Consider the following 25,701-nt stretch of genomic DNA (forward strand, 5'->3'; position numbering starts at 1 on the left):
TTGCTTTTGAACAGCCTGGTCTAAGAGCCAGTTTTACATCCAAAATATGACGTGTTGGTTTTCTTATTTCATTTCTTTTTTTTTTTTAAGCCCACTGTCTTTGAACACGTCTGAACATAAACAATGGTGTCTGTGGTGGTCATGCTTTCTGGATATTTCTGTAAAATGCTACAGCCGTTTTTGTTTTCGAACGAATCGGTGAGATGATTTCAAGTGTTGTGCCGCATGGTTTGAAGATGGTGTGATGCCATGTGATGCCAGCCATTTGACCACTTCATTGTGTAGAACTGCATGCACTTCAAATACCCTGTCATCTATCCATCTGACCATCTAACCAGTTCTGATTGGAGAAGCTGCCATCTTTAGCTCTACACAAAGAAGCGACTGTGTCTGTTTAGCTTGAGAATTTTTCCGAGTCTCTGCTTAGCCGTGGCCATGCCTTTTTTAGGACGTTTGCCTGAGAACACAATACAACATAAAGTCACTTACAACAAATATGCAACATAACTTTTTTGACCAAAATTACTTGATATCATGCTGAAACTTTAAACAAGCATACAGCGTAACACAAAATTTAACAAATGTTTATCCTTTCTTTTTCTCTGTGGCACAATGGGAAAAACATTGGTATTTTGCATGCATATATATGCTGCAGTGTTGCATATATCATACGCATTACAGAATGTCACAAACTATGTTGCGCATAATGCACTGTACCTTTGGTAGCCTGATTGCTGATTGGTGGTGGGTTGGAAGCTGGCCTCTTGGATGGGTGCAGGGGAGGGGACAGTGAGGTCTCACAGTACTGATAGGCCGTTGGGGAGCTGTGAACATCGCCGATGGAAAGCGCGTGATCAGGCCAGGCGTCGCTGCTGTTGCTGCTGCTGCTCTGGCTGTCCATGAAGTTTGTATTCTCCTGGATCCTCTGACTGAGCTCAGCAAGACACTCTGTCCGCTGGTGCTTCTGTACACACCGCTCCTCCTAGAGAGAGAGAGAGAGAGAAAGAGAGAGAGAGAGAGAGAGAGAGAAAGAAAGAGAAAGAGAGAGACAGAGAGAGAGAGATAGCAAGTGAGAGAGAGGGAGACACAGAGAAAGAGAGCGAGACAGAAACAAAGAAATGAATAAATAAAGAATGAATGAATCAAGAGAACAGTAAGAGAAAAATCAGTTAAGAGCCTGTTTTTCATTTTTCTCTTTTTAGTGTCAGACCATGGCAAAGCCAGCAGATTATTTAAAATGATCCAAATCACAAACAAGTCTCTTCCTTTATAGTAAAAACACAGCTGGTTGGTGAGTCTTTTTCTCTCCTGACATCACTCTAGTCATACCTGATTACTCATGATTGAGTTGCAGTCTGAATCTTGGCTCTCCTCCCAGGAGGCAGGTTCCTTTCCACCTAAAACACAGCCAGTGTAAATCCTACAACACAAAGACTTACTAATGGGCCTGATAGCCTGAAACACTTCAACGAGCTCAGGTCATGGACTGGTTTTGGACGTATAAAAAACAGGAAATACTCCTTGCGATGGACGTCACTATGTGACAAGAGCGCAGTGGTTTTGCATTATACCGTTTTACATGGTTCTGGTTTGGATGCTAAAGGCACAGGAGGCTTTGTATAAAGTTGTCATAAAAAGTAACTAAACTGCAATTTCTCTTCTTTGAGCATCAAACTCATCCTTGATTTTTGTCCAGAAACCACGACTGTGGAAAACTGAGTTAGCAACAAAGGTTTAGCTACCACTTTGGTAAAAGCTTACTGTAGTCAGGAGAGGGATGCAATGAGCTGGACCACCAGGGCTCCTGAGAGGTAGTGCCCTCTTCTGGCTGTTGGGGGCACAGCAACCCTGCCATAGACAGCATGCCTTGAATAGCTTCTTCTTCCATACTTGGGGAGGTAGGATGTTCTCTGTAGACAAAGTGCAATACAGAGAATTAACATTGGAGTCAGTTTGTCCAGAGGTGTATTCCTGGAAAATCAGGACATGTAAAAGAGGCTCTGGAGAGGGTTTCCTCGTACCTCTTGGGGGGTTTGTCAATATGGCCGAATCTTTGGCTGACAGTGCACAAATCTGTCACGCTGTTTCTCTTGCTCTCACTCTGAGAGGAACTCTTCCTCTTTATCTTCTCTTCCTCCTCTTCCTCCTCCTCCTCAGAGCTCTCAGAGTCCTCCCCTGATGACTGCTTCTTCTGCAGAGAGAGAGAGAGAGAGAGAGAAAGAGGTTAGGAAAAACAGGTTGTGCTTGTCCAACTTTTTGTTCTAACCAAACGGTAATCAGCTCCAGTCCTCTTTAGTCAGTCTCTTTTCTGTTCTGTCCGTCCCATTAAAGCCACGATTAGCTAGGGAGCATGCACATTGTAGCCAGAGAGAGAGACACATAGCGGTTGATAAAAACAAGATCATCTGAACCTGAGCCAGGAAATTTGCTTTTCCCTCTTTAATGTGAACATCTAGGAATATGGTGGCATACCTTTGTAATGCTACTCACCTCTGACTCCGAGTCTGACGAGACATCTGAGTGTCCTGAATCTCTGCTCCTGAGATGGGATTTCTCGTTTTTCATGAGCTCTGCAAAGAGGACGGAGGAAGGGAAAAAAAAAAAGACACGTTACCTTCTTTACAATCATATCACAAATTAATGAGTGCCAAAATTAACTCTGTTTGCTTCAAGGGCTTGATTTACAAATTTTGATGAGTATCCTGCAAACATAATTGCAAATCATAGCTTTCTGCTTTGTCCAAAGTCTACATGTCTCCTCAGCTTGTTGAAAGAGTTTACGTAAATATGAGAACATGTTGACTGTCTTGCTTAGTATATAACCTGACTGTTTGTTTGTTTGTTTTGGCACTGAGCAGTGCTGAATTCCCTGATGATTAGCTGAGACAGGGTCTAGAAAGAGAGGGTGCGAGACAGTTTCTAGAAAGTGAGGGCGTGAGACAGGTTCTAGACAGCGAGGGTGTGAGACAGGGTCTAGAAAAGTGCAACTCACCTCCGAAGGGTGTGGCTTTCACGTCGTCTTCCTCACCAATGTGCGACTTGTCTCCCTCGTGTTTGACCTCTGTCTTGATCTTGACTGTGTCCATTTTCGCTTGGTCCTCCACATTCTCTCCCTCCCTCGTCTTCACACCCTTCCGTCCACTGTGTTTTCTTTCATCTCTGTGGTATGTGAGAAAAAAGAGAGGGAAAAAAAACCTCTCAAACTGACAGCTACTCCAAAAGGGAACAGTTGACATGCTGCTTATATTTGAAGTTTGAGGTGATTGTGAATGATGCTAAGTGTAGATTAATTTTTCTGTGTGCCAACAGGGGGCACTCACAGGACATCCAGATTACACAGTCCTAGTAGATTGTGTAAGCAGGCAGACAACTGAAAACATCACTCCTGCATGTAGAATGGGCCATTATGCTTTTAAAAGCAGAGACACAGTGCAACTAATGAATTCCAAAATATCTAAGCCATAATCAGACGCACGAGTTCCGAGCAGTAACCCAAACAGTCCTGAAGGCTGTTTTTGAAGAAGAGTCAAAAACAACCGGAATCAAAAATGAAATTTGTATTCTTGCAGTGTCTACCGGGTGCTTTTGTTTTAACAACGAATACGGGCAGTGGGGGGCAGGTCATGTGATCTTGAGGCGGAGTGGACATTGGTCGTCTCACCTGATGATGCGGCCGTTGCACAGAACCAGACGGAGGTTGTTGTCTAGGCTCTTCTCCGCGGCGGCTGCTGAAGCAGTGGACACTTTGTTGAACTTGCCGTTTACTTTGCAGGTGAAGGTAGCATCCTAATGGAGCAGGCCAGGTGACACATGTTAACAGACAGCATAGCTTACTGAGCAGAGCACCTAGACTATTACTACATAGCAGCCATCTCACAAAAACAAACAAGCAAACAAAAAAAACTCCTCAAAGATAAACCAAAAAACCTGTGCAAAATCTTAAACAACAAAACTAATCTTCAAAACATAGACATAAATGAGAAATACTTTATTTGTTAATGATTCAACGCAAAGAATATGTTAATTTTTCTCCAGTTTCCAGACGAGTCCAGACGAGTGTCACGATCATTTATACATGCTTTCCATCATTTTGCGCCCACTCCAACTGCATGGTTAAGGACACTTCAGGCTTCTTCTAGAATGTTCCCTAAGACTGGATAGCACAATGGGAAGGACATTAGACCGTTCCACCACACACAGTTGTGAAAACTTCTTCTTGTTGTCTTGTGGTCTGTGTTGACGGGTTGTCCTCAGAGTTTAACCACAGTATTTCAATGGGTTTCAATGGGACTGCTTCCTCACGGACAACTCATGCATGCTATGGTTCATTGTCATTTTTGTGAGATCCAACCACAGCCAAGTTTCAGCCCTGTGACAACTGCATTTATGGAAAAACTATCTTGGTACTTTGTGAGCTCATGGTGTCCCTTGGGCAGTGGAACCAAACTGCTTCAGAACAAATATCCACACAATATCGTCAGTAAGTATGGGGCTCCTTTCTGTGTAGACCACTTTCCTTTTAACATAGCAATAATAATAATAATAATAATACAAGTTTATTTAGAGCCGAATATCACTACTTATAGTCTCAAAGGGCTTTACATATCCACAACAAAGTTAAATTAAAATTATATTATCTATAAGTTAGAGCAAACAGATAATTCTTGAGTTTCGCTTTTGTGATATGAAGAGAGTTTGCCTCCCTAATTTCTGTAGGTAGACCATTCCAGAGGTAGGGAAAGCAGTAGGAAAAGGCTTGGTAGCCAGTGGACTTCTTTTTAATTCATGGAACGACTAATAGTCCAGAACCTTGAGAACGCAGGGTGCTGGGGAGTATACAGGTTGTAATCAAGCCGGATAGGTAGGCTGGCGCAAGCCCAAATAGAACTTTGTATGTCAATAAGACCTTAAAATTTGCCCTTGCATGAACTGGGAGCCAATGAAGGGAAGCCATGACAGGTGTAATGTAGTCAGACCTCCTTGTTCTGGTCAGGATTCTGGCAGCAGCATTCTGGACTAGCTGAAGACTTTTGGTACTTGAGGCAGGTACACCAGAGTACAAAACATTGCAGTAATTGAGGCGAGACATGACAAATGCGTGAACAACGGTTTCTGCATCAGTCATACTTAGAAGGGGCCTAATTTTAGAAATATTACGGCAGTAAAGGCCTGATATTTAGAGGGTTAAGCAATGTTGGGCCAAGGACCGAGAGAAGCTCTATGTAAAGTTTAGCAGGTAGAGGGTCAAGCAGGCAAGAGGTTGGTTTAGAAGAGAGCACCAACCTGTACTGCTGGTGTACATAGTTTAAGCACTTTATATTCATCTCGTTATGAGCCAACCAGTGCCACTTGCTTTCCACCCACGTGACATAGATGTTTAACAAAAGCCAGGTTTTTTCATTTGTTGGTTACTCTCAACAAATGTTTTGTTTTTCCCCTGAAACCCTTCAAAACAGCATCTTAGTGTGGAAATGGTGTCTGATATTACATTTGGAGATGCAATCAAGTTGTGTGACTCTAAAAGTGTGATCTCATTTCTTTTCCCTTCCACTCCTCTATTGTGTATAGGAACAAAGGTCCCCTGTGAGGCAAGTTTTCCATTTTCCCATTCCACTGGTTTTAAAATATGTTCCAATCAAAGTTGTCTATGTAGATTTTAGGCTTCTAGGTATTTGTATCTCCTTTCTGTCTAAAGGCCAATGGCCGCCGGTCTCCTTCAAATTAATTTTAATATATTCATATACATATATAAAATATATTACAATTAATCTATATATATTAATCTGTAAATATATATATATATATATATATATATATATATACACACACACACACACACACACACACACACGTACACATATATTTATTAAGAGGTCACTAATATGCATCAGTTCTGAGGGTTACAGATCGAAAGAAGGAAAACCTGCATGGTCTAGCAGATGCATAGTGTTGCTTACCTCATCCAGAGGGCCCACCTCCAGCCTCTTCAGCACCTCTCGAGTGTGTAACTCCAGGATGTCCAGGTTGGAAGGGATTTTGGGCGTGTGTGAGTGGTGGTGGTGGTGGTGGTGATGATGATGATGATGATGATGTTCTCTGAGTCGTCTGGCCGTCTTCCGAGCGTGGGACCCTCTGTCTTGCGATGACCTCGTTAATGGACACATTCCGCTTCCCTGAGATTTAACCGGCTTGCTTCCGCTGCCGCCGCTCTGCTCCTCCTATATCAGTATGACAAACCAACGTTACAGGGCCTGCATATGCAATACACAGTCCAGCCACACAAACCTGGATCCATCTGACATCCAGCACAGTAGGGGAAGACATACCGTACTTCATCTGAAATTCTGTGAAATTTTCCACAAATTTCCAGGAATTACACAAAATCTACTTTTAATTTATCCAAACACTCCTTGTGAACTCAGGAAGACCTCAGATTCACTCCTACCTGCACTGAATCCATCAGTCTTCGCCTCAAGTTAAAGAGCTAAACACAGACATGAGACATTCCAAAGCCAGGTGGAAGGCACCTAATTCAAACTGACTGGAGAGCATTAGACGACCCTCTATCAGTAGGATAGTTTTCACCTACCTCCCCCTGACACCACCCTGCCCCCCCCCCTTCCCATTTATCCCCCTCCCTCTCCCCCTGCCCCTGCTGTCAGCAGTGCAAGGCTCACCTCCAGGTAGCGGACCTCCTTGCTCAGCTCTTTAATGAGATGATTGGGTCTGATATGATCTGGGACCTCACTGGCCGGCTCTGTGACCTAAGGAATGAAAAACGAAAAAAAAAACAAAAAAAAAGTGTTGTAAGGACTGAGGGTGAGTGAGTGACTGGATCCGTATGTGAAACCAGACTGGACCTTTGCCAACAGGTATGTAAGCGCCTTTTGTGTTTCCACATCTCCACACTTTGGGTGGATGTGCGGGGATTTCATTACAAGCTTCATTATATCATCATCATCTAGTGGGCTTCACTCTGCAGTGTAGCTTAGTTAAAAAATAAGGTTAAAAAATGAGAAATTTCTGAGGGGGGAAGTGGTTCTAATTAGCAATTTGGTGATGAGACAGGTTGATTAAGACTCAGACAGGGTAGAGATAGAGAGCGAAAGAGAGAGAGCGAGAGACGTCAGATAGTAACATACCTCCCTCCTTAGCCAGTTTTTCAGTGCAGTGATTAAAGCTTTCACTCCCTTGATCAGGTAGTCTGGAGGAAGGCAATTATCCTCTCGGAATTCTGGGAACAGATGATAAATAACAGATTCATAAATCCACCGGGCGACAGACAGTAAGTCGGGAGCGAGCCATGAGGATGGAAGCGTTCAAACAGTGAGACTCAGCGAAAACGTGCAGATCTGAGATGTGCACTGGGGGATGAATCAAATACCTTTCAGGGTCTCCAGTAGGTTCTTGGCCACATACCAGCAGATGGCCTCAAAGTAAGGAAATTTAAAGAGGTCCGGAGTCTTAAGCCGTCTTTCCATCTCGTAGCACCTGACATGTGGAGAAAAAATGCCCTTAGAGTTCATAACATCTATGCATTAACAGAAACTAGCTCAGAGGTCTATCCAAGAAAACTAATGAGGTATGCAGCAGTAACTTGAGGTCTTGATTGAAAATCAGTGGCACTTTTCTGTGTCTTACCTGAGCTGCATACTAATGTTGAGGTTATGAAGGAAGTTTCCTCCAAATGCCATGCAATCCTGAGATGTGAGAACAGCATGAATCCATCCTGTGGAAGAAACGAGATTGCGTCAACAGCTGACCGACAGATGGTGGCACGTGCACAGACAAACGCTTCCCGTCCAGACACACACACACACACACACACACACACACACACACACACACACACACCAGCTGGCATGCTTGCTAGTTCCAGCTGTTCCCTTGCTTGTGAAGCTAAGGCCTTTTGTATACACAAATGAAGCTAAGATCTCATTGATTGCATTGCTGGGATCCATCATCTACTTGCACAGCTGTTTGCAGCGTTGAACTCGACATGTGCAACATTTTTGCACAGTACAGGTTTTTCCTCAGTCCTCACTTGTTAAAAACCATTCATGTGGTCACAGTGTGGAGAGGAAACAGTTAAGAGACCCAGAAAAGGGGGTGTGCAGCGCTTTGTGGCCGCAGAGGAGAACAGGCATAACCAGAAGGCTTTTAACATAATGGACGCCTTGTCACGATAAAGCAACCGCGGCCCAAGTAGTGAGGAGAGGGCCCAAGGCCCTCCACAGTGATTACGTGCCTGGCTGAGGGGGCTGCCGTGATTCCCCCAAATGTACCCTTCCCCACCATGTGCCCCTCCACCCACCCGCTTAAATGGGACTCATCACATCCTGACTGGATCAGTGTCTCTGGACTGTGGAGGAAAAGCGGCGGGATCCACTTCCTGCCCTCTGCTGTTTTAAGCGTTCCCGACGACGACGGGGAACGGAACAAGCCCCTGGAATGTTGCGTATACCTCATTCAGCCGGACCACAGCGGAATGTCCCAAACATGACCTCTCCAGACCAATTTCAGCATGCATATCAAAGCTCATTTTCATGAAGCACATTTCTCACTCGTTATATGGGTTACAGAGAAAGCACAATCCATATAAGGTCATTAGAAATGCATCTGTAAAACTATGTCAACAATAACTCTGACCAATCGTATGTTCCTCCAGAACATAAATAATTTACCCATCAGCCAGCAGGCTGAAAGCATGTGCTCCCAAGAGTGTGAGAAAGAGCAGATTTTTTTTTTATCAGACTGCTCAGTAGCCCAGTCCCATCGTGGTGGTGGTGTTATATAGGGATTTGGAGTGTTTCCATGTGGAGCAGCCAATCAGGACAGAGTACACAGCCACATGCACCAGTTCTCCCACAGCAGGGGAGTACTGAGGATCTCTCATTCTCACAGGGGGAGGTGGGGTACACACCACTCCCCCTGAACTCCAAACAGCTGAGATACACGCTGTAGTCTGTGTTTCTCTTTAATGTCAGCCTGGTTCTGTACTACGATACATATGCCTCCCTCATCACATCATACTCGCTCAGAAAGACTGCAGAAATAATGAGGGCGTGGAGAAGGGGAAAAAAAACAAAACAACAGATGTTTGATGGAATAAATACAGTTAATTCCATGTATACACACACACACACACACACAGCTGGGGTTCCATAAATTACTTCAAAGTGAACACTTCCTGTACCTCAGTTCATGAAAATAAGATAAGCTAGTGCTTTATTAATCCCCAGGGGAGAAAATTCACTGATAAATCGTACACAATTACCGAACTCTGTCAGTCAGAAATGAATCGGGTACATGCAAACAAACTCATTTTGAACGAAGAAGGTCAAAATCATCTTTTGGGGGGGGTGGAGGCAAGGTTTAGAGATTTGATGGTAACTTCTAGATTCATAGCCTTCCTCTCCAGATGTACGCGGCCCACGCAGGGAGGGGGTCATGACCGTGTCGACTGGTCTGTGTGCGAAGACGGCGGGCGGCCCCTGCGGTTGCGTCAGATCTCGGCGTGGAAGACACAAATCACGCGTGCCTTCCTGTGGACACCACACCAAACACAGCTGCTCCATGCTAAGTGAAAAAGCAGGCTCTCTGAGGCTTTATGGCTTCCCATTTTACACGACTAACGTGTCTGAGACGAGGATGTGCACACATATTAGTCACGACTGAGACAAATCAAATCCCTCTTTCCCCCTTTCATTCGGCTGGGCTTGGATGGGTTTGGGGGAGAGGGACTGTGGACCAAGTAAAGCACTTCCTATGAAAAAGTGGATGCAGCCCCTTTGCAGTTCTAATCTTGTCTTTCGTCATTCCCCTCAGAACCAAATGAGACTGCGTTAAGCCTGTGTTAAGGATGAGCCTCAGTGACCAGTTGATGTATAGTTTATCTGTGTGTGTGTGTGTGTGTGTGTGTGTGTGTGTGTGTGAAGTGTTTGACAGTGAACTCCGTTCTCACCTGTGGGGATGAAAAGAGTCGTTCCCTGCCGCACAACACACTTGTAACACTTGTCCACCCTCTCCCCAAAAAACACCTCGCTCTGGTTTGGGGATGAGCTCCACTCCTCATATAGTGCAAGGTTTGCCTGGGTCGGCTTTATCAAGTAAAAAATCTTCTCCCCCTGTGAGGAAACAGAACACATTATGTATTATGATCTACTCACTCAATTTATCAAAACTCAAACGAGCTCAAACAAATCTCTGCCCAACAATATCAATAAAAAGGTTTTCTACTGTGGTGCATGGTAATGTGTGGCATCAAACTGAATGTGTGACTATCACTGCCTAAGCTTTCAAAGCCATTGAGCAATGGCAAAAAGAAAAGAAAACAAGCAAACAAACAAAAACATATGTACATCAGCCCATTCTCCACCCTCTCATACCCTCAAGCCGTGCTACCAAACACTTATTTTAACAGAGCCAAATTAACTATTGGCCACAATAATTCGTTATGAATAAAAAAAAATACTTCTAATGAATGTGTTGAGGTTGTAATTAATGCAGGAAATTAATCTTGAATCTAAAACACCAGAAACTCCTTCAGCCTTTTATCCAACAGACGTGCTGCTGATGACGAGTGCTGTGAATGAGTCGACAGCATTACCCAGAGCACATGGTACCACACTGAGGTTCCTCCAAAGTCGATGTGGAAGTCAGTGTAGCTCTCCCTGACACCCATCAGACAGTACTTCTGCACAAAGGGCTTAGGGAAGTAAGAGTCATCAGGCCAGTAGTTCTCCACCCATGACATCTTCTGAGCTATGTCAGGCACCTCCACCAGTTTCGCCATCCTGACAGACAGCGAGAGAGAGAGAGAGAGAGAGAGAGAGAGAAACAGACAGAGAGACAACAAGAGAGAAAGAGAGAGAGAATGAGGGAGAGAGTGTGAGAGAGAGAGTGTATGAGAGAGAGAGAGAAAGAGAGTCAAAGAGAGAGTGTGAGAGAGAAAGAAAGAAATTGAGTTGGAAGGCGTCAGTATCACTTCCTCTTCAGTATACAAGGCCCTGTCTGGCTGGGAGTGTGTCTGTAAATCTGTAAGTGAGAGCCACACTGCAGGACAGCCTGCAGCAAACATCCTCTAAAGTCACTCAGGGCCGTACAGTTTCCTACAGCAAAGCCAGAGCAAGATGCCAGTCTCCTCCTCCTACTCTCCCCCTGCTGTTCCTCTGGTCTGTGCATGTTGGAACCTCCGTCCATTTCTTATTACACACGCAAACTTAACGCAGCCCCGTGTGGTCAGACTGTCCCATACTCAACACAGTAGAGTCCTTAAAACTCTGTGTTTGTCATGGGTAATGAGATGAGAACTCTTCACATTAATAAGGTAGAAAACAGAGCCCAAGGTTAAACAGCAGGCGTAGCCACCTCAACCGTATGTAAATTTGCTTAAAATCGTCTAAGACGCGCAGAGAGAAGCCAATCCACATTGTGGTAAGTGTGCGTGGACTCTTACTTGGTGTCAGAGAACTCTAGGCTGATGACGTTGAGGACTTTGGGCTTCTGAGGACTGTAGTAATACTTCACAAACGCGCTGAGTTTCATCTTGCTGTCCGCTTGCCTGGCTACATCAATTACGTCAATAACTTTGTCGCCACCTGCAAAGGAAATGACATATCTGTGTCAAAGGACTGTTTTATTAGAGCCCCCTCCTTTTTTTTTTTTTTTAGCAAAATGTCAAGTAGAACAAATAAAGATACAACACATAGTAACTTTATCATTAAAGAATGTTGCAGAATTAATGGTTCCAATATTTTCCCTTGTTTTATATTCAATAACACTAATAGAATTAACAAAAGTAAAACGAGGCAGTGATGTATTCAAGTCTCAGCCCTCCAGCAGTGCTCCTATGTCTGTGTGCGATCACACTGAAGGCCTGTGGTCCTGAGAAGCCCTGGCATACTGTCCCCCACTAGTCCTGACAGAGCCATCTCTCTAGTGCAGGAACACATGAAAGACTGAAGTCAACCCCTCATCCAGGTATTGCTTTTGTAAACAGAGGCGAGGGACAGAGAAGGAGGCTGTAATCTATTGATACACCATTTAGTGGCTAGTTGCTGACGAGAAGAAACTCAAATATGTTGGAGAAGTCCCTTAGCTGGGCACACAGCCTGAGAAAGAGGGAAAGAGAGAGTGAAAGAGTGAGAAAGAGAGAGGGAGAGGGAGAGGGAGAGAGGGAGACTGAGGGAGAGAGAGAGAGGGAGACGTGGAGCAGAACAGCTGGCGATTGAGTAAGCACACAGCTCTCTGTTCCAGCTGGCCTAAACCAGGTGTCAGAAAACAGCTGGAGGCTTGGCCCCCCCCCCCCTCACAGCACAGAGGAAAATCCCAAATGTTCCTGTGCAGTCAGGTCTCCTTCTCAAATGTCCCACTTGTTCACTTTTACATCCAGACAAAAATTCAATGCAAGAGTGAAGGCGGGAACGGGGCAATAAGTTCTGATTTAAAAGTCTTACTTAGGTCATTTACACTACACCGAGTGAACGGGATTCAATATTTCCGGACATTGATACTATACATTACCAGAGGGTTGTCTGGAAAAATAGACTGGAATTTTTATGCTCCCAGTCTAGAACTGGGAATGAGTGACTGTAGAAACATCTTCTAAAAGAGAATACGAAAGCAGTTACTCAGGGGTCGTGTTACAGGGGGGATTGGGTGGGGGGTGGGGGGGTCTGACCCTCCTAATTCAGACTTGAAACCACCCCCCCCCCCCCCCGCCTGTCCCTGTATAATTCACACTCTGCAGTTACTCCAAATCAGGTGGAGCATTTGGGGATCATCATTAGGTGTAAGTGGAGTCTCTGGTTGTGAGAAAAGCAGAGTGGTCGATAGCAGTAACTCCCAGGTCTCTGGTGAACGGCCTGGGCAGACGGTCCTCTGAGCTAAGTGAATTAGCCATCGGGCTAGCCCAAAGTTTATGTGCAGGAGCGCATTAATCCCGGGAACAGACATAACGTCACCATGTTAAAAACTTTAATTGCATCGAGCAACGTCTACGCGTTAAAGCACAGTATTCCTGCGAACCTGAGTGAAGTCCATTTCATTTGAAGCACCGTCCATAAACGTTTGTTTTACACAGAATCCATTTGAACACTGAACTTTAAATGCAGAAACAATAGCCGTGCCACAGCAGTAACCCCGGGCTTTATGAGTCCCATAAGCTGTGAAAACGATCACTGTTTTCTCTGAAAATGAGCAGAGAGTGACAAACCAGAACAATTTGGAATGCGAATTGAAAACTAGCGGCCAACTCAGCCGCACAGAACCCTCTGTAAATTGCTCTCACACACGTTTTCAAATGATATGTACTCTGTGCTGTAACCTCACGCTAAAAAAGTGTAAAAAGAGTGACATTCATGTGCCAGCCCACTGTCTTTTAATGATAAAACGACAAAACAAGACCACACATCCCCCAGGCTACAAAACCAGCGGCAGTTCGGAGGGGTGAGAGGCAAGCCTTAGACAAAGAGCTGGAACAGCTGGGGAGAGCTTTTGTCCTTTTGTCTTCTGAATGCTCCAGTGGAATATTATCTCAAAACAGCAGACAAAATGCACTTCACAAGAGAGAGTGAGACGGCTGTGTGTGAATTCTACTGCTTGTGTAACAAGACACCATATGTAACAGTCTCTTAATGGAGCAGTGAGGTGATGGCCTATAGCGAGATGTAAAACCACACCACTGTTATCTGCTCTCTTATTTCGTTACAGCTAAATTAATGATCAGATAAACGGGTGGACCCAGTGAACTCTGGCACCAGACCTCTCCAGAGTTCTTTCAGTTACCATCATGGTGACCCCGTAAACACAACCAGCACTTGGCACAATCAATATTCACCTGCTGCTGGAGCACTGGGTTTTCAAAATGAAAGGTGCTAGATTAATATTCATGCAATTTTTACTAAAAAAACCCTTAATTTATGCATTTTTCTTTTACAGGAAAAAAATGTGTGTAAGTTGTCAAGTAACCCTGAGGCACAGAAACATACACACACGCACACACACACACACACCATTAGCTCTCCTTACCGACATAACGTTCCACGTCCTTGACGGAGAAGTCTGGAGGAGGCAGTCGTAGTCCCAGGCCGTCCATTTTGGATACAGCGATGGGGTAGCGGAAACCATGGCGCTCCAGATATCTCTGTGTGACTTGACTGCCCTGCATCCTCACCAGAATCTCATCCGCACTGCATTTCGAAAACAAGCACGACACACAGTCTCATCACGCAACAGCACCCAACGTCAAACAAAAACTCATCCCAAAAAAGTGTGGTGCGTATAGGTATCTGCCATTTGTGAACAACAAAATAAACAAAAAAGTATCTATGATTTGAGTTGTGATATTAGTTTGTGGTGCCCTACATAAGCAATACTCAAGTCTCATTTTCCCATGGCAGTTAGCCTAAACTGCTTCAGTTTACAGTGGTGAATATGTGAATACGTATACGGGACGTTGGCCTTTGCGTCTGTGTGTGTGTTCGTGTGTGTGTGTTCGCGTGGAGAGTCACTTGACTAGGCCCATACCTGGCAAAGCTGCGGTCTTGCAGCTGGCGGACAAATACTGAAGTCCCAGCCTGCACTGGCCTGGTGCCATCATCTGGCTCCGTATAATCATGTCTGTGCCAGTTGTTTCTCTTTTTCACTGTTATTCAGACACACAGGCGGTTCACTACAGAGCACCTTCAGCAAACAGCTACAGTCACAGTCACAGTGGGTCTGGGAACAGGGCTTTAAGTAATGTCTGAGTTACGTGTTCCGTCCATCAAACGCTTCAGAAAACCAGGCAAAGCCTGATTCCTCTCCAACGGAACAAAGGTCACACTAAATCTTCATTTGATGATCGCAGCTCTTAATTAAGCCTAATCATTTCTGTTCCCTTGGTCTTCTAATCACTAGTACTTAAATCAATTGTCTACACAGGAAATCAATGACCCATAAATATTGAGAGACGGCGAATCTGCGTATGTGAGAGAGTGAGAATGAGAGAGAGAGAAGAGGGGGAGAGAAGGGAGTGAGAGTGAGAGAAAGAGAGAGAAAGAGAGAGAGAGAGACAAGGGGAGAGAGGGAGGAAGGCAGAGAAGAGAAGGAGAAGGGGGCAGGGAGCTAGAAAGGGAAGGAAGGGAGGGAGAAGGCAGAGAGAGAGACATAACACACTTACTTAAGGAGGGTCCGTGTAGGACATCACAGTTGGGACAGTGGTACACGTCAATGTCCGCTGCATGGTGCTCCTCTACTTGGACACAGCTGGAAGAGGAAAAGAGAGTATGTACGCTTTACGTGATTTGGAAGAGAGCTATCAATATGTTATCCCCAATATGTTCTGGTAAAATGATCAACTGACACCTTACAGGTGTGTGACCTCACAATTGATCAATGCCAACATATTATTTAAAACAAATATCATTTTCATCTTATCATTTTTTTTGTGTTGTGATTTTCCTGCTCGTGATTGCGAGAAGCTCAGCTCAGATGGCTGAATGGGCCTAAATCAGTCATGTCATGCTTTCTTATTTTCACTCAAAATTCAGCACTGAAACCAGACACCCCCCTTACAGATGTCAAACTGACGAATGCCGAAACATTCACAAATATACAGTCACATAAAACTGTCCCCCATGCCTGCATATACGTCATCTCATTCTAACTCTCATTTAAACAACCATCAGTCCGAGTGTCGAAAGTTACACACCTCGTGTTATTCGCTCTTTTTTTTTTCCACTATAACATTAAGTCACACATGGGCTGTATTTAACCGACAGGTTGAGCTCGCTGGACCATAACGAAGCTTCATTAGCGTGTAGTCTAACGAGGCCTTCCACACTTCTCTGGCTCAGCTTATGGAAACTAGTGCCCACAGGGCTATAGAACGAGCATTGCCTTATGTTCTCCATAGGTAGCACACTGTTCAGCTCAAGGCTTTCATTCACAACGAGGCAGCCAACCTCCTCAGCCTCTACATCAGGCTCTATTCATACAGTTCATTAACGGACTACAACAACAAAACAAATTTAAAAAAGAGAAAAAAACCCTGGTACATGTGAACATGCTATTTAAGTTAGAGGGAGAAGGAGATCAGTCATTTACAGTAAGCCACAGTGTATGCTTCGCTGTGTCTTGACATAATGCCAACGGTTATCTTGCATAGTTTGTATGCAAATATAGCATATAGGAGATCAGATACCAACACATATGGCAGGGCTTTCCACACATTCAGTGTGGTACTTAGGCATGCAGAAGTGTCTCTCTCTCACACACACACACACACACACACACACACAAATACACACAAGCAGGCCGTCCGCCGTGACCTGGGACTGACTCTGCACCGAGTCACTCTGGGATGATTACAGTTTAACCCAGGAGAGGCCGAGGGCCAGACTGGGATCCAGATGTGGAGGGTTATATTTGGGTATTTTCGCTTGGGGCGAGGGAAGTGTGGTGTGGGGTGGGGGGGTAGAGAAGGGGTGTATGCCCTGAGACAGAGTGTGGGAAACTGTGGCAATAGGACTGGCTGGAGTGGAGTTCAGATCAAAGCTAAAAGGGGGGGACGCTAGTGTGACAGGCCGATTTCCCAGCTTTAGGTGAATTAGAAAAGTCTTTGCTCCTGAAAAGCAAACACCCCCCCCCCCCCCCTTTTGCAGCAGCACTGTCCTGGGGAGGGAGGGGCCAGGACAGTAGTGGGGGGGGGGGGGTGTTTGGAAGTGTTCACACTGCTATCAAGGCTTTGATCTGTGTTAATGGCAGGAAACTGATCCCAAACAGTAAACAAAACAAAAAGCTCATTAAAAACCCTGAGACAGCCTCAACACGTTCAGATCTGACACTAACGCTCGACTTCTGTTCTCTGAGCCGAAGGCGTAAGAAATTTGTTTAAAGAGTTTAAAACAAACTGACAATCTTTCCAGGCTGTGGTAAGAATCCAGTATGAGATTGGTGGGGACCACACGTAAGACAATAGCTTGGCTCTGGGGAGGGGAAATCGGAAATGAGTAAAACACACCCGCATTGCTACGGAGGGAAAAAAATTTGGACGAGACCAGCTAATTCCCCAGTCTTCCTGAACGAGCAAGTCTGTGGAATCATAAATTGTGTCGTTTTTTAAGGTGATGTGACCAATGAAAACCATGCCAGTCTGAGCTCTTGACACTCTCTGGGCTACATGAACTCACACTGGATTAAAAAAAGAGAGAAAAGGACAGACGACCTGTTTTTCTCTTTCTGTGCCACTCAAACTAACTCTGAAAGCGAATGAAGGGCAGAATCTGTCATACTGCACAACAGACTGAGCAGTGCTCAGGAAGACTGAAGGGGGGAGCTCTCCCCCCCCCCCCCCCCCCCCCACACACAAAAACACATACACACACACACACACGCACGCGCACGCATCATTTCTTTGGGCCTCGGGAATTGTGAAAGTATGTGGATGGAAGCCAAACGAGGGAGAATGACCAAACGGTTGCATCATCTGATGTAGTTGGTGGTGTGTTTATGCAACAATGGCATCCAGCGGAGCAGATGACACCAGGAATGTGTGTCAGCGGAGAAGACTTGGAGCTGGCAGCAACAACGTGCTGGAAAAACAGTTTAAAGGGGGAAAAAAAAGAAAAAAAGAAAAGAAAAAAATATCGCTCGCGGTCACGCCGATCACGACGGTGAGTGGAGCTTGCGCCGACAAGCCCCTGGGTTCCTCTGGATGTGTCTGAGTCATTTAACACAGTCACCGAAGTCTCTTTTCAGCCGTGGACCAATCAGCGAGCAGTGCTGAACCCTGAATGACTGAGCCAACACTAACTGACTGTAATCACAACATGAGATTACTCTCAAAAGTGACGCATGTTCACTCATCATGGTTACTAATCGCTGAAGGAATCCAAGCAAACTTTTGTTTTGTTCTTATTTGGAGACAAGTTTTCTTTTTTCCTCCCCTTAAGAACTTCCAGTTCTAATTTTGTGAGTGCTGTTAGACATGCTGGTTGAAAAAGGTGAAATTAAACCCATCAGATATGATGTGTAAAGGCTTGTTTTTTTTCCTCGACACTGTAGACTTTCAGAGCTTGCAAAGCTATTGCATTTGTTCTCTGCTATTGCATCAGTGTTGCACATGTTTTTGGAGAGGGAGAGGGCTCAATCACTGGAGGGGGAGGAAAAAAGAGAGAGAGAGGGGGGGGGGGGGTGTGCTGCTATTTATTTTGGTTGAAATCAAGTATGACAATTTTCACCCACTCTTCTGCTTTCAAAAACTAAAATGAAAAAAAAAAAAAAACCCAGTCCAATTCGGAGAATGCAAACATCAGTGATTACATTCTAATCAACAGACAGAAAAAAAAAAAACACTTTTCATGGGTTATTATAGAGCATTAAGGCACTGGCAGACAGAAAACTGACAGTAATTTGATTGTCTTGCCTAAAAGACAAAAGAGAAAGAAAGGAAGAGGAAAAACATAACAGACTTAAGGGTCTGTAGTTGCTGGTCTCGCTGGCTCCAGGAAGCTTTCCTTAAAACGCTTAAATCTCTCAAGAGGGTGTCTACGTCTGCCAAGGGTTTGCAGCTGATCCCTCTGAGAGACAATAGGCGCTGCCTGCCGAGACCAACGCCAACGTGGACGTTCAACAGAGGAAACTATCAGGGGAGCGAAGGAAGAAGGGGAGGCTGGGTAAACAAAACAACAACAAAAACAACAACAACAAGAGAAACCCGCTCATTCTCTTTTCCCTGTGACCCGCCGTTTTCCCTGAGTGGACGTGTTGGTTAAGTTAGACGAACGACATTAGGGTTCACAGGTTAGTTCCGCGGGAGTCGAAGCGAAACAATGAGAGGAAGACGGCATGAAGCACCGACAGGTATCTTCCTCTGGTGGCCGTACAAATGTGACAGAGGGGTCGAGTGGATTCAGGGTGACTCTTAAGGTCAAGCACAAAAAGGGATGTAGCACGTGGTGTTGTGCACACGTGGATGAGTCCTACAGACATTCAGTCGTTTGCCATAGTTTCTTAAACCCCCTCTGGCCTGCTATTGAAGGTCTGTAAAAAAAAAAAAAAAACCCACAGGCACAGTAAAGCAGAGAGCTTTCCTGTCCTTTCACGCCCATAGTTCACCTAGGGCAATAGTACAAGAAAGGCATCACCATGGCGACTGCTGGCTCAGAAGCAGAATTCAGCACACGTTAGGCCTGGTACGATAATTTTTTTTTTCCTTGGGCCCTTTGGTAGTCAACTCTATAACTAACACACACACACACACACACACACACACACACACACACACACACAGAGTCTGTTGACTTCGGCTGGAGAACTTAATGTGTTAGAGGCGGGGTTTGAAAAACACTCACTTGGCTTGTGCTGATCTGTAGCTTGTCTGTGTATTTATGTTAAAATGTGGCATGATGGGTAAGTAAGAGACATGTAACTGCTTAGCACATAATAGACGTCAACAGTATATGTTTGTGGTGGAGACTTGTTAAAGGTCAAAAGAGACAATTGCTGAAAGCTAAACTAGAAGCACCTTAACTCTTCAACTCCTTCACGCAAGTTTCTCGAGACTTGTCACGTAAGGCGGAACGAGGCCTGGACAAAATGGAGGCTAGACACCCAGGAATGCCAGACTTCAATCCAAATCTCTAGCAAATATAAATCCAAACTCTAGCAAATATAAGCCAAACAAAATTCAACAAGTAATTTTTTATGTGTGTGAAATTCAGATCTTGATAGGTTGTGAACCCAAATGTTACTTTTTAAATGAACATAATACGAAATGCCATCACCTGGTAATCTAGTTGGCTACTTGGAGGAATTTTAGTTAGCTGTCCTATTGATGCGTTTGCTACAGAAAGTGAGAAAGGTGTCACCAACCTGGATTTGTTCTCTTCCAGCTACAGCTGCTTAGACTGGGTGGGGATAAATCTTACAGAAACAAAACTCTTGCTCGGTTTGTGTATTGTGGCTACTTGCTGATGATATAAAGATCTCTAAGCAAATGCTAAGCATTTTCAAGTCTCTTACAGTCACATGTCACCTGGACAAGTTAATCACTCACGACACAGATGAGTGAAGTTTATATGAATAAAGCTTTTCAGCTTAACTGGTGAGAGAGTAGTCAAAAGCCCCTTTCACACATGCACTGCAACCCTAAAATAATCGGGATTCTTACCGGAGGGGCTGTATGTGTGAACGCAAATGCCTGAATCAGTCTAATCGGATTCTAAATGGCGTTTATTGTAAGAGCCCCCTAGTACAAACTCCGTTTTCTCTTTGTTTGGATCCATGTGTGAATAGAGCAGATTATACTCTGGAGTATGCACAGCGAGCAAGTGGACGTGTTGATGTCGTTTCTAACATGCGACTAGTGCGAAACCATAAGAATACAAACATCCGAGGGTCAAGAGGGGTCTTTTATACTAGGACGTCAACGAAAACGTCTAACTGGAGAGTCAATGAGATTTGGAAACTTCTGTCGGTAAGGCCTGGTGCAGAAATTGTCAGAGAAAAGTCAGTAACCTTGTCCGCCCTTTTCGATGTGCAAACAAAACACTGCAATTTTCGCAGAGTGCTTTTTGAGTCATGTCCTGCCTCCTGCATGCTCTACCCAGGTGCCATCCTTCGCCTAAACTAAACGGAGAATTTCGAGTAGGCGAGAACGCATCTGACACTGACACAGTCTCCTGTTGTGTGCTACATGTGTGAAAGGGCAACTTCGGACAAAAATGCGAATCTGATTCTGGGGACATAGTTCGTAGTGCACATGTGAAAACGGCGAAAGAAAGTCAAGTTCCCTTCAATTAGCCAAGTGACCGCTCGTTAAAGACAGAATGAATGTGTCGCTGTGTTATGGATTTAGAGGAGGAGAGGAGAGCTTGAGAAACCCCCCCCCCAGATGAATTGGACTTTTTGTCCCACTATGGAGCCACTGAGTAAGTTAAATGGGATGGGTGGCGTTGGCTCACACAAGTCTGTGGAATGTGAGTCTGAAATCAAGGAGGGCGCGAACGATGGACTCGCGCGTTCCATCAGTCAACGGCTTGACCGGAAAAGCGAGCGCTCTGCTGAAACGCCTCAGCAACTCATGCATGAGCTGTTGTTAGGGGCTAAATAAAACCCAGGGGCGAAGGAAATGGAAGAGGAAATCGTTCACAAAAGAGTCTGCTGAATGGACAGAGGAGCTGTTGGAAAAACAATGGGATGATAAGATGGTTGGGTAGATGAAAAAGATAAATGACGAGTGTCTGAGCGTCCCATCAGGCCTGTGGACCGTCTGCCCAGGCTCTGACAAGTTCAACTTTAACAGAAACAATGAAGACAGGAAATGCAGTTCTCCACTGCATCTGAAACCCACCGATTTCTGACCTCAATGGCACAATGCTGAAAAGACTAGATGAGTTCTACTGTGACAGGAAACTTCCACACACGAGAAATGCGTCCACGCCACCACAGGCGTTCTGCAGGGTAGTTCCGCTGCTGAAAGTCGAATGTAAACATTCAAACACGCTCTCACGAGCAAGACAACACACCTCACACCTCAGCTCCCCAATGCACACACTTCAGTTGCTGCAAAGTTGCATCTACCTATTGTCTCGTGAGAGTTTCACATCAACCCACAGATGGTGCAATTTAAACTCACAAAGTTGCATCCACCTATTGTCTTGTGAGAGTTTCATATAAACCCACACGCAGTCCAATTTAAACTCAACAAACTGCATCCATCTGTTGTCTTATAACAATTTAAACTCACAAAAGTAAGAGAAAAGAAAAAAACTGTAAACTTTAAGCATTAAGGCTGTTTATTAAGGCTGTTTATACTCTAAAATGCAGCAATTCCCAACAGGGAAACTAAGCAAAGACCACATTGTGTATGGTAAAGTCTGAAGAGGCCTGACAGCTAAGAGGTCTCAATAATCTCCTCTTTTATTTCACCACTTTAGGAGAACAAATGTGGAAGTAAACATTGTACAGCTGCAAGCATAACTGACTATGCAATCAGTCTGATGAGAACAAACTGTAACATTTGAAACGCCAGATCCAAAGCAGACATTTACCAACATTACAACCCATGGCATCTTTAATCTCATCTTAATCTACCTGTCAACATCCAATGATTATTGTAACTGACTTCAGTGAGAGATGAATGGTGAAGCAGTCTGTTCAGTTCTTCATTTAGTGTGAAATGAAATTTTGACCCATGGGACAAAATTGTGTTTTAAAACTACCTGGCCATTTGTCCATGACCGGTGCATAAAAACATGAGCCAATCCTTACAGTGTGACGGGGGTCTTCATTTCGCAGTTTTGTTAGTTGCTTTAATGGATGTTGAGCAATAGCAGTTTAAAGAAGCAGCACCCACCACCTTCCTCTTCTCCACACACAACACATACACACACACACAACAAACAAAAGCCTCGATGACAGATGCAGCTTCATATAATATAAACCTTCTCATTTCTAAATGAGAATGGGATGGAGACAGAGAGGGGGAGAGAGAGAGAGAGCAAGAGATTACTTAGCTCAACCTACTAATCGCACTAAAAACTTAAGTAGAAAGACAGAGGCCATCCATCTCTCTTCAGTGTTTCCATCCTGGAGGGACAATGATGGATGGGGCTTTGAACTTGCCCATGGCCACTGATGCCTCCATCAATCTTCTCCCACACACACACACATACACACACAAACACAGAGCATATTAATGAGGATCTGTATTCTGTTTCATTTGAGATTAATGAGACTGTAGCAAACATAAATGCATATACTCGTGCGTTTGTATGTTCATAACCATGTAACCACGCAACGTTCAAGACGTAAGCTCCCATCCAGAAAACAGTTCTAAGCACATTTGCAACGTGTGCCCGCATCAAACCCTCTCACCAGCTTACTCCTGCGCTGATCTGTGTTCAGTTACAGTAGCGAAGGCATTAGACTGTGCCTCTCATTACCATCAGGCAGGCATGAATAACACAGAGCTCTCTAATCCTCTGAGCCTTTCACCCCCAGTGGAATCCTGTTCCCAAATGGGCCCGTGCTCCCAGGCTGATAACAGAACTGCCTGCAGGCTGCTGAGACTGCCTAATCCGACTGGTGACAGGCAACAGAGCTGCGGCAGACACACGGGGGTTCCCTAACAATGGGGGGGGGGGGGCCCTCATCCAAACACTACAGCAGGGCTCACAGGAAAAAAAATGTCTGGCCAGAGTTATCTACTGCTGTGACAGTGTCTGCACAACGACACACACAACTGGACTCCTAAAGCAACTCATATGGAGAGCAAACATGCACATGCACACACACACACACTCACTAATTCAAATGGAGAGGAGATATTTTCAGTGCAACACATGCCAATTCCACTGTAACATTATAATGAAAAGGTTGTTTTCATGTCTTGGCTTGGTTAATATTTGCCATTTTGTAAAACCTAAAAAACAAACAACAACAAAAAACAAAGCTTCTAGATAAGTTGACAAGCAAAGAAGGCTCTGTAAGGGCAAAGGTCAAGCCTGCATCAAAAAAAGTTCTGATTTAGGAAGGAAAAGAGAGAACTGCATGCTTTTTGTTTAACAGTCACTTTGAATTGCTTCCGTGCTTTCAAGCACGTGCTCATTTGCAAAACAAGCCAATCTAAGCTAATTGCTACATACTTCATGCAAAGCTGCTAATTTACATTTAAGCATCAGAGAGCAGTTTGTACACTGCTCACCGCCATGTTGGCGAAACATGACTACAATCTAAGCAGCTGTCTCTATCAAACTCAACTTTGTATAAACATACATGACAACTCGGGGACGGGCGACAAAAAGATTTTCCGGAAATTGAGCATTATTGCTACTTAATGAACAAATCACCTAATTTTCAATAAAATACTTTGAGACTGTACTCGATTTCTACGGTGTTCAAAGGCGGACAAAATTTCGCAATTAAACAACAACAAGAAGAACAAAAAACGCATTTGTTCAACAACACGTTTAGTTAGTTCAACAAAGTCTGGGTTTAACTGTAAATGTATTCAAAACTACAAAAGCCTTTGGTTTTCAAAGCTAAAAATGCACGCGAGTGTGTGACAGTGGAGAAGCTGCGCTGACACACGTAAACAACGTGTATTTCCCTTTAAAAGGGCTGCTCTCATCCTTCCGCTAGGTGGTTCCTACCATGTGCCCATATTTGTAAAACGGAGAATTTAATTGTCCAACCCCTGCTGCCAATCAAAAGACCAAACAATCACTGCAACCGTCCAGACTATATTCCTTCGTGAATGTAACATTTGGGCCAAAGTTAGCAAACTATGTGCAAAAATAGACGTGCCGATGCTCAATGTGTGATTATGCGACACATGTTTTGTTTAAGGAAAAGTGAGCAGAGATTCTCAACTCATCAGAACAAACTGCACACGTCTTTGTTTGGTATCCCCATCCCAAATTTTCGGATACCCCACGTTCCTCTTACCTCAAGTACTATCGTTCCAAAAGCGGTTTAGTTGCCAATAACATCACGAGCCAACGCGAATAACACACGAATATCTCTAAGCAACATGATCTCACACAACCTCGTTTACTTTGAAAGAATTAAGTCATCGTTAATAGTCCTGTCTCCGGCACAGAGCCGCTTCATGAAGTAAAATCTAGCAAAATACAACCAAAAATATCATTACTTCTAATTACTAAAATGTTATTTGACTATTTAAGAGATTATGGACTTGATCCAGTTTTTCGACATTGATGAGTATGACTGGGGGCAATACGACTCCGGCTTAAATCCTCCTGATGTGTAGATAGCCACTGCTTTACTATTACACTCAGTAAGGCAGTAATTTCACTTTGTAAGATTATGTAATCACGTTTACAATCATTATTTGATCATGTGATTAAACCCCGAATATATTTATAAGTAGTCATTCAAATAAAGGACGCACGAACATCACTGGAACTCTCCAAACACAAATGTTAGTTCAAAAGCCTGGGATTCTATCCGCGCTCTATTTATACCGACTTATTCCAAATCTTATCCCAATTCCACCCCGATTTTATGTGGGGAAAACTTGACACCGACTCGTTGATGGTCCAGCCCTCACGTGAGGGGACACATGCCACAGAAGAAACGTAACAATATGTCTTTTTATAATACGTTTCGTAATAATATGTCTACCAAGTTAAAGCGGAGTTCGTCTTGGCTTTAATACAAATAGGTTAGCCATCGTAACACGTTAGCAAGCTAGCAAATCAACGCGAATCAGCTAACCTGGCAATTTAACTGACTTCGAAGTGCCGAGTGACTGCCAGATCTAAACGTGAAACGTGTGATAATGTTTAACGGGCCGACAAAACAGCGTGAACGTCACGGGGCAATTTTCGAACGTAACACAAGTTATTTAAGGTGACGGAGGATAATGACAATAAGGCACATGAAATAATCTCCCCTCTTCGCTCAGCTCACACCAGTTCGCTTTTAACACCGCCGCACAAACCCAAGGTTTCACGAAAACACAAGTGTCATAAACAAGTATGTCTGGATTTCATTACCCTACAAGATATTTAGAAATATGTTGGGCTCATACCTGCCATGAAACCAATCCTTACAAATGTCGCATTCAATCATAAACCGGCTCACATCATAGGGCTGCCGACAGACGCAGTACAGCGGGGCCGTCGCCATCTTCGGACTGTCCCTAAACAACACAAGCAAGCAGGAGTAAAGCGGGGCGGGGATTCCTTT

General features: G+C 44.3%; 1 protein-coding gene across 1 annotated transcript; it reads right to left on the minus strand.

Annotated features, from left to right (window-relative positions):
* On the minus strand, window positions 1-25,641 carry kdm7ab (lysine (K)-specific demethylase 7Ab). Its single transcript, XM_030789321.1, has 20 exons — window positions 25,544-25,641; window positions 15,164-15,249; window positions 14,530-14,647; window positions 14,032-14,192; window positions 11,459-11,600; window positions 10,610-10,796; window positions 9,965-10,127; window positions 7,642-7,729; window positions 7,385-7,491; window positions 7,143-7,234; window positions 6,678-6,764; window positions 5,958-6,218; window positions 3,662-3,786; window positions 2,993-3,159; window positions 2,491-2,570; window positions 2,022-2,191; window positions 1,762-1,910; window positions 1,330-1,397; window positions 718-982; window positions 1-457 (listed from the first exon to the last, which is right to left on the minus strand). Exons 1-20 carry the CDS (start codon window positions 25,639-25,641, stop codon window positions 369-371), a joined length of 2,703 nt encoding a protein of 900 aa, XP_030645181.1. The 3' UTR covers window positions 1-368.
* Window positions 25,642-25,701: the final 60 nt, after the last annotated feature.

The sequence above is a fragment of the Chanos chanos genome, chromosome 1, assembly GCF_902362185.1.
Source record: "Chanos chanos chromosome 1, fChaCha1.1, whole genome shotgun sequence".
Lineage (NCBI taxonomy): Eukaryota > Metazoa > Chordata > Actinopteri > Gonorynchiformes > Chanidae > Chanos > Chanos chanos.

Excerpts from the sequence above, each read along its gene's own strand:
- kdm7ab (XM_030789321.1), bottom strand. The coding sequence starts at position 25,641 with ATGGCGACGGCCCCGCTGTACTGCGTCTGTCGGCAGCCCTATGATGTG. Across the intron at positions 3,160-3,661 it reads TGCAACGGCCGCATCATCAG|AGATGAAAGAAAACACAGTG; the intron begins GTGAGACGACCA and ends CACATACCACAG. Across the intron at positions 983-1,329 it reads ACTCAATCATGAGTAATCAG|GAGGAGCGGTGTGTACAGAA; the intron begins GTATGACTAGAG and ends CTCTCTCTCTAG.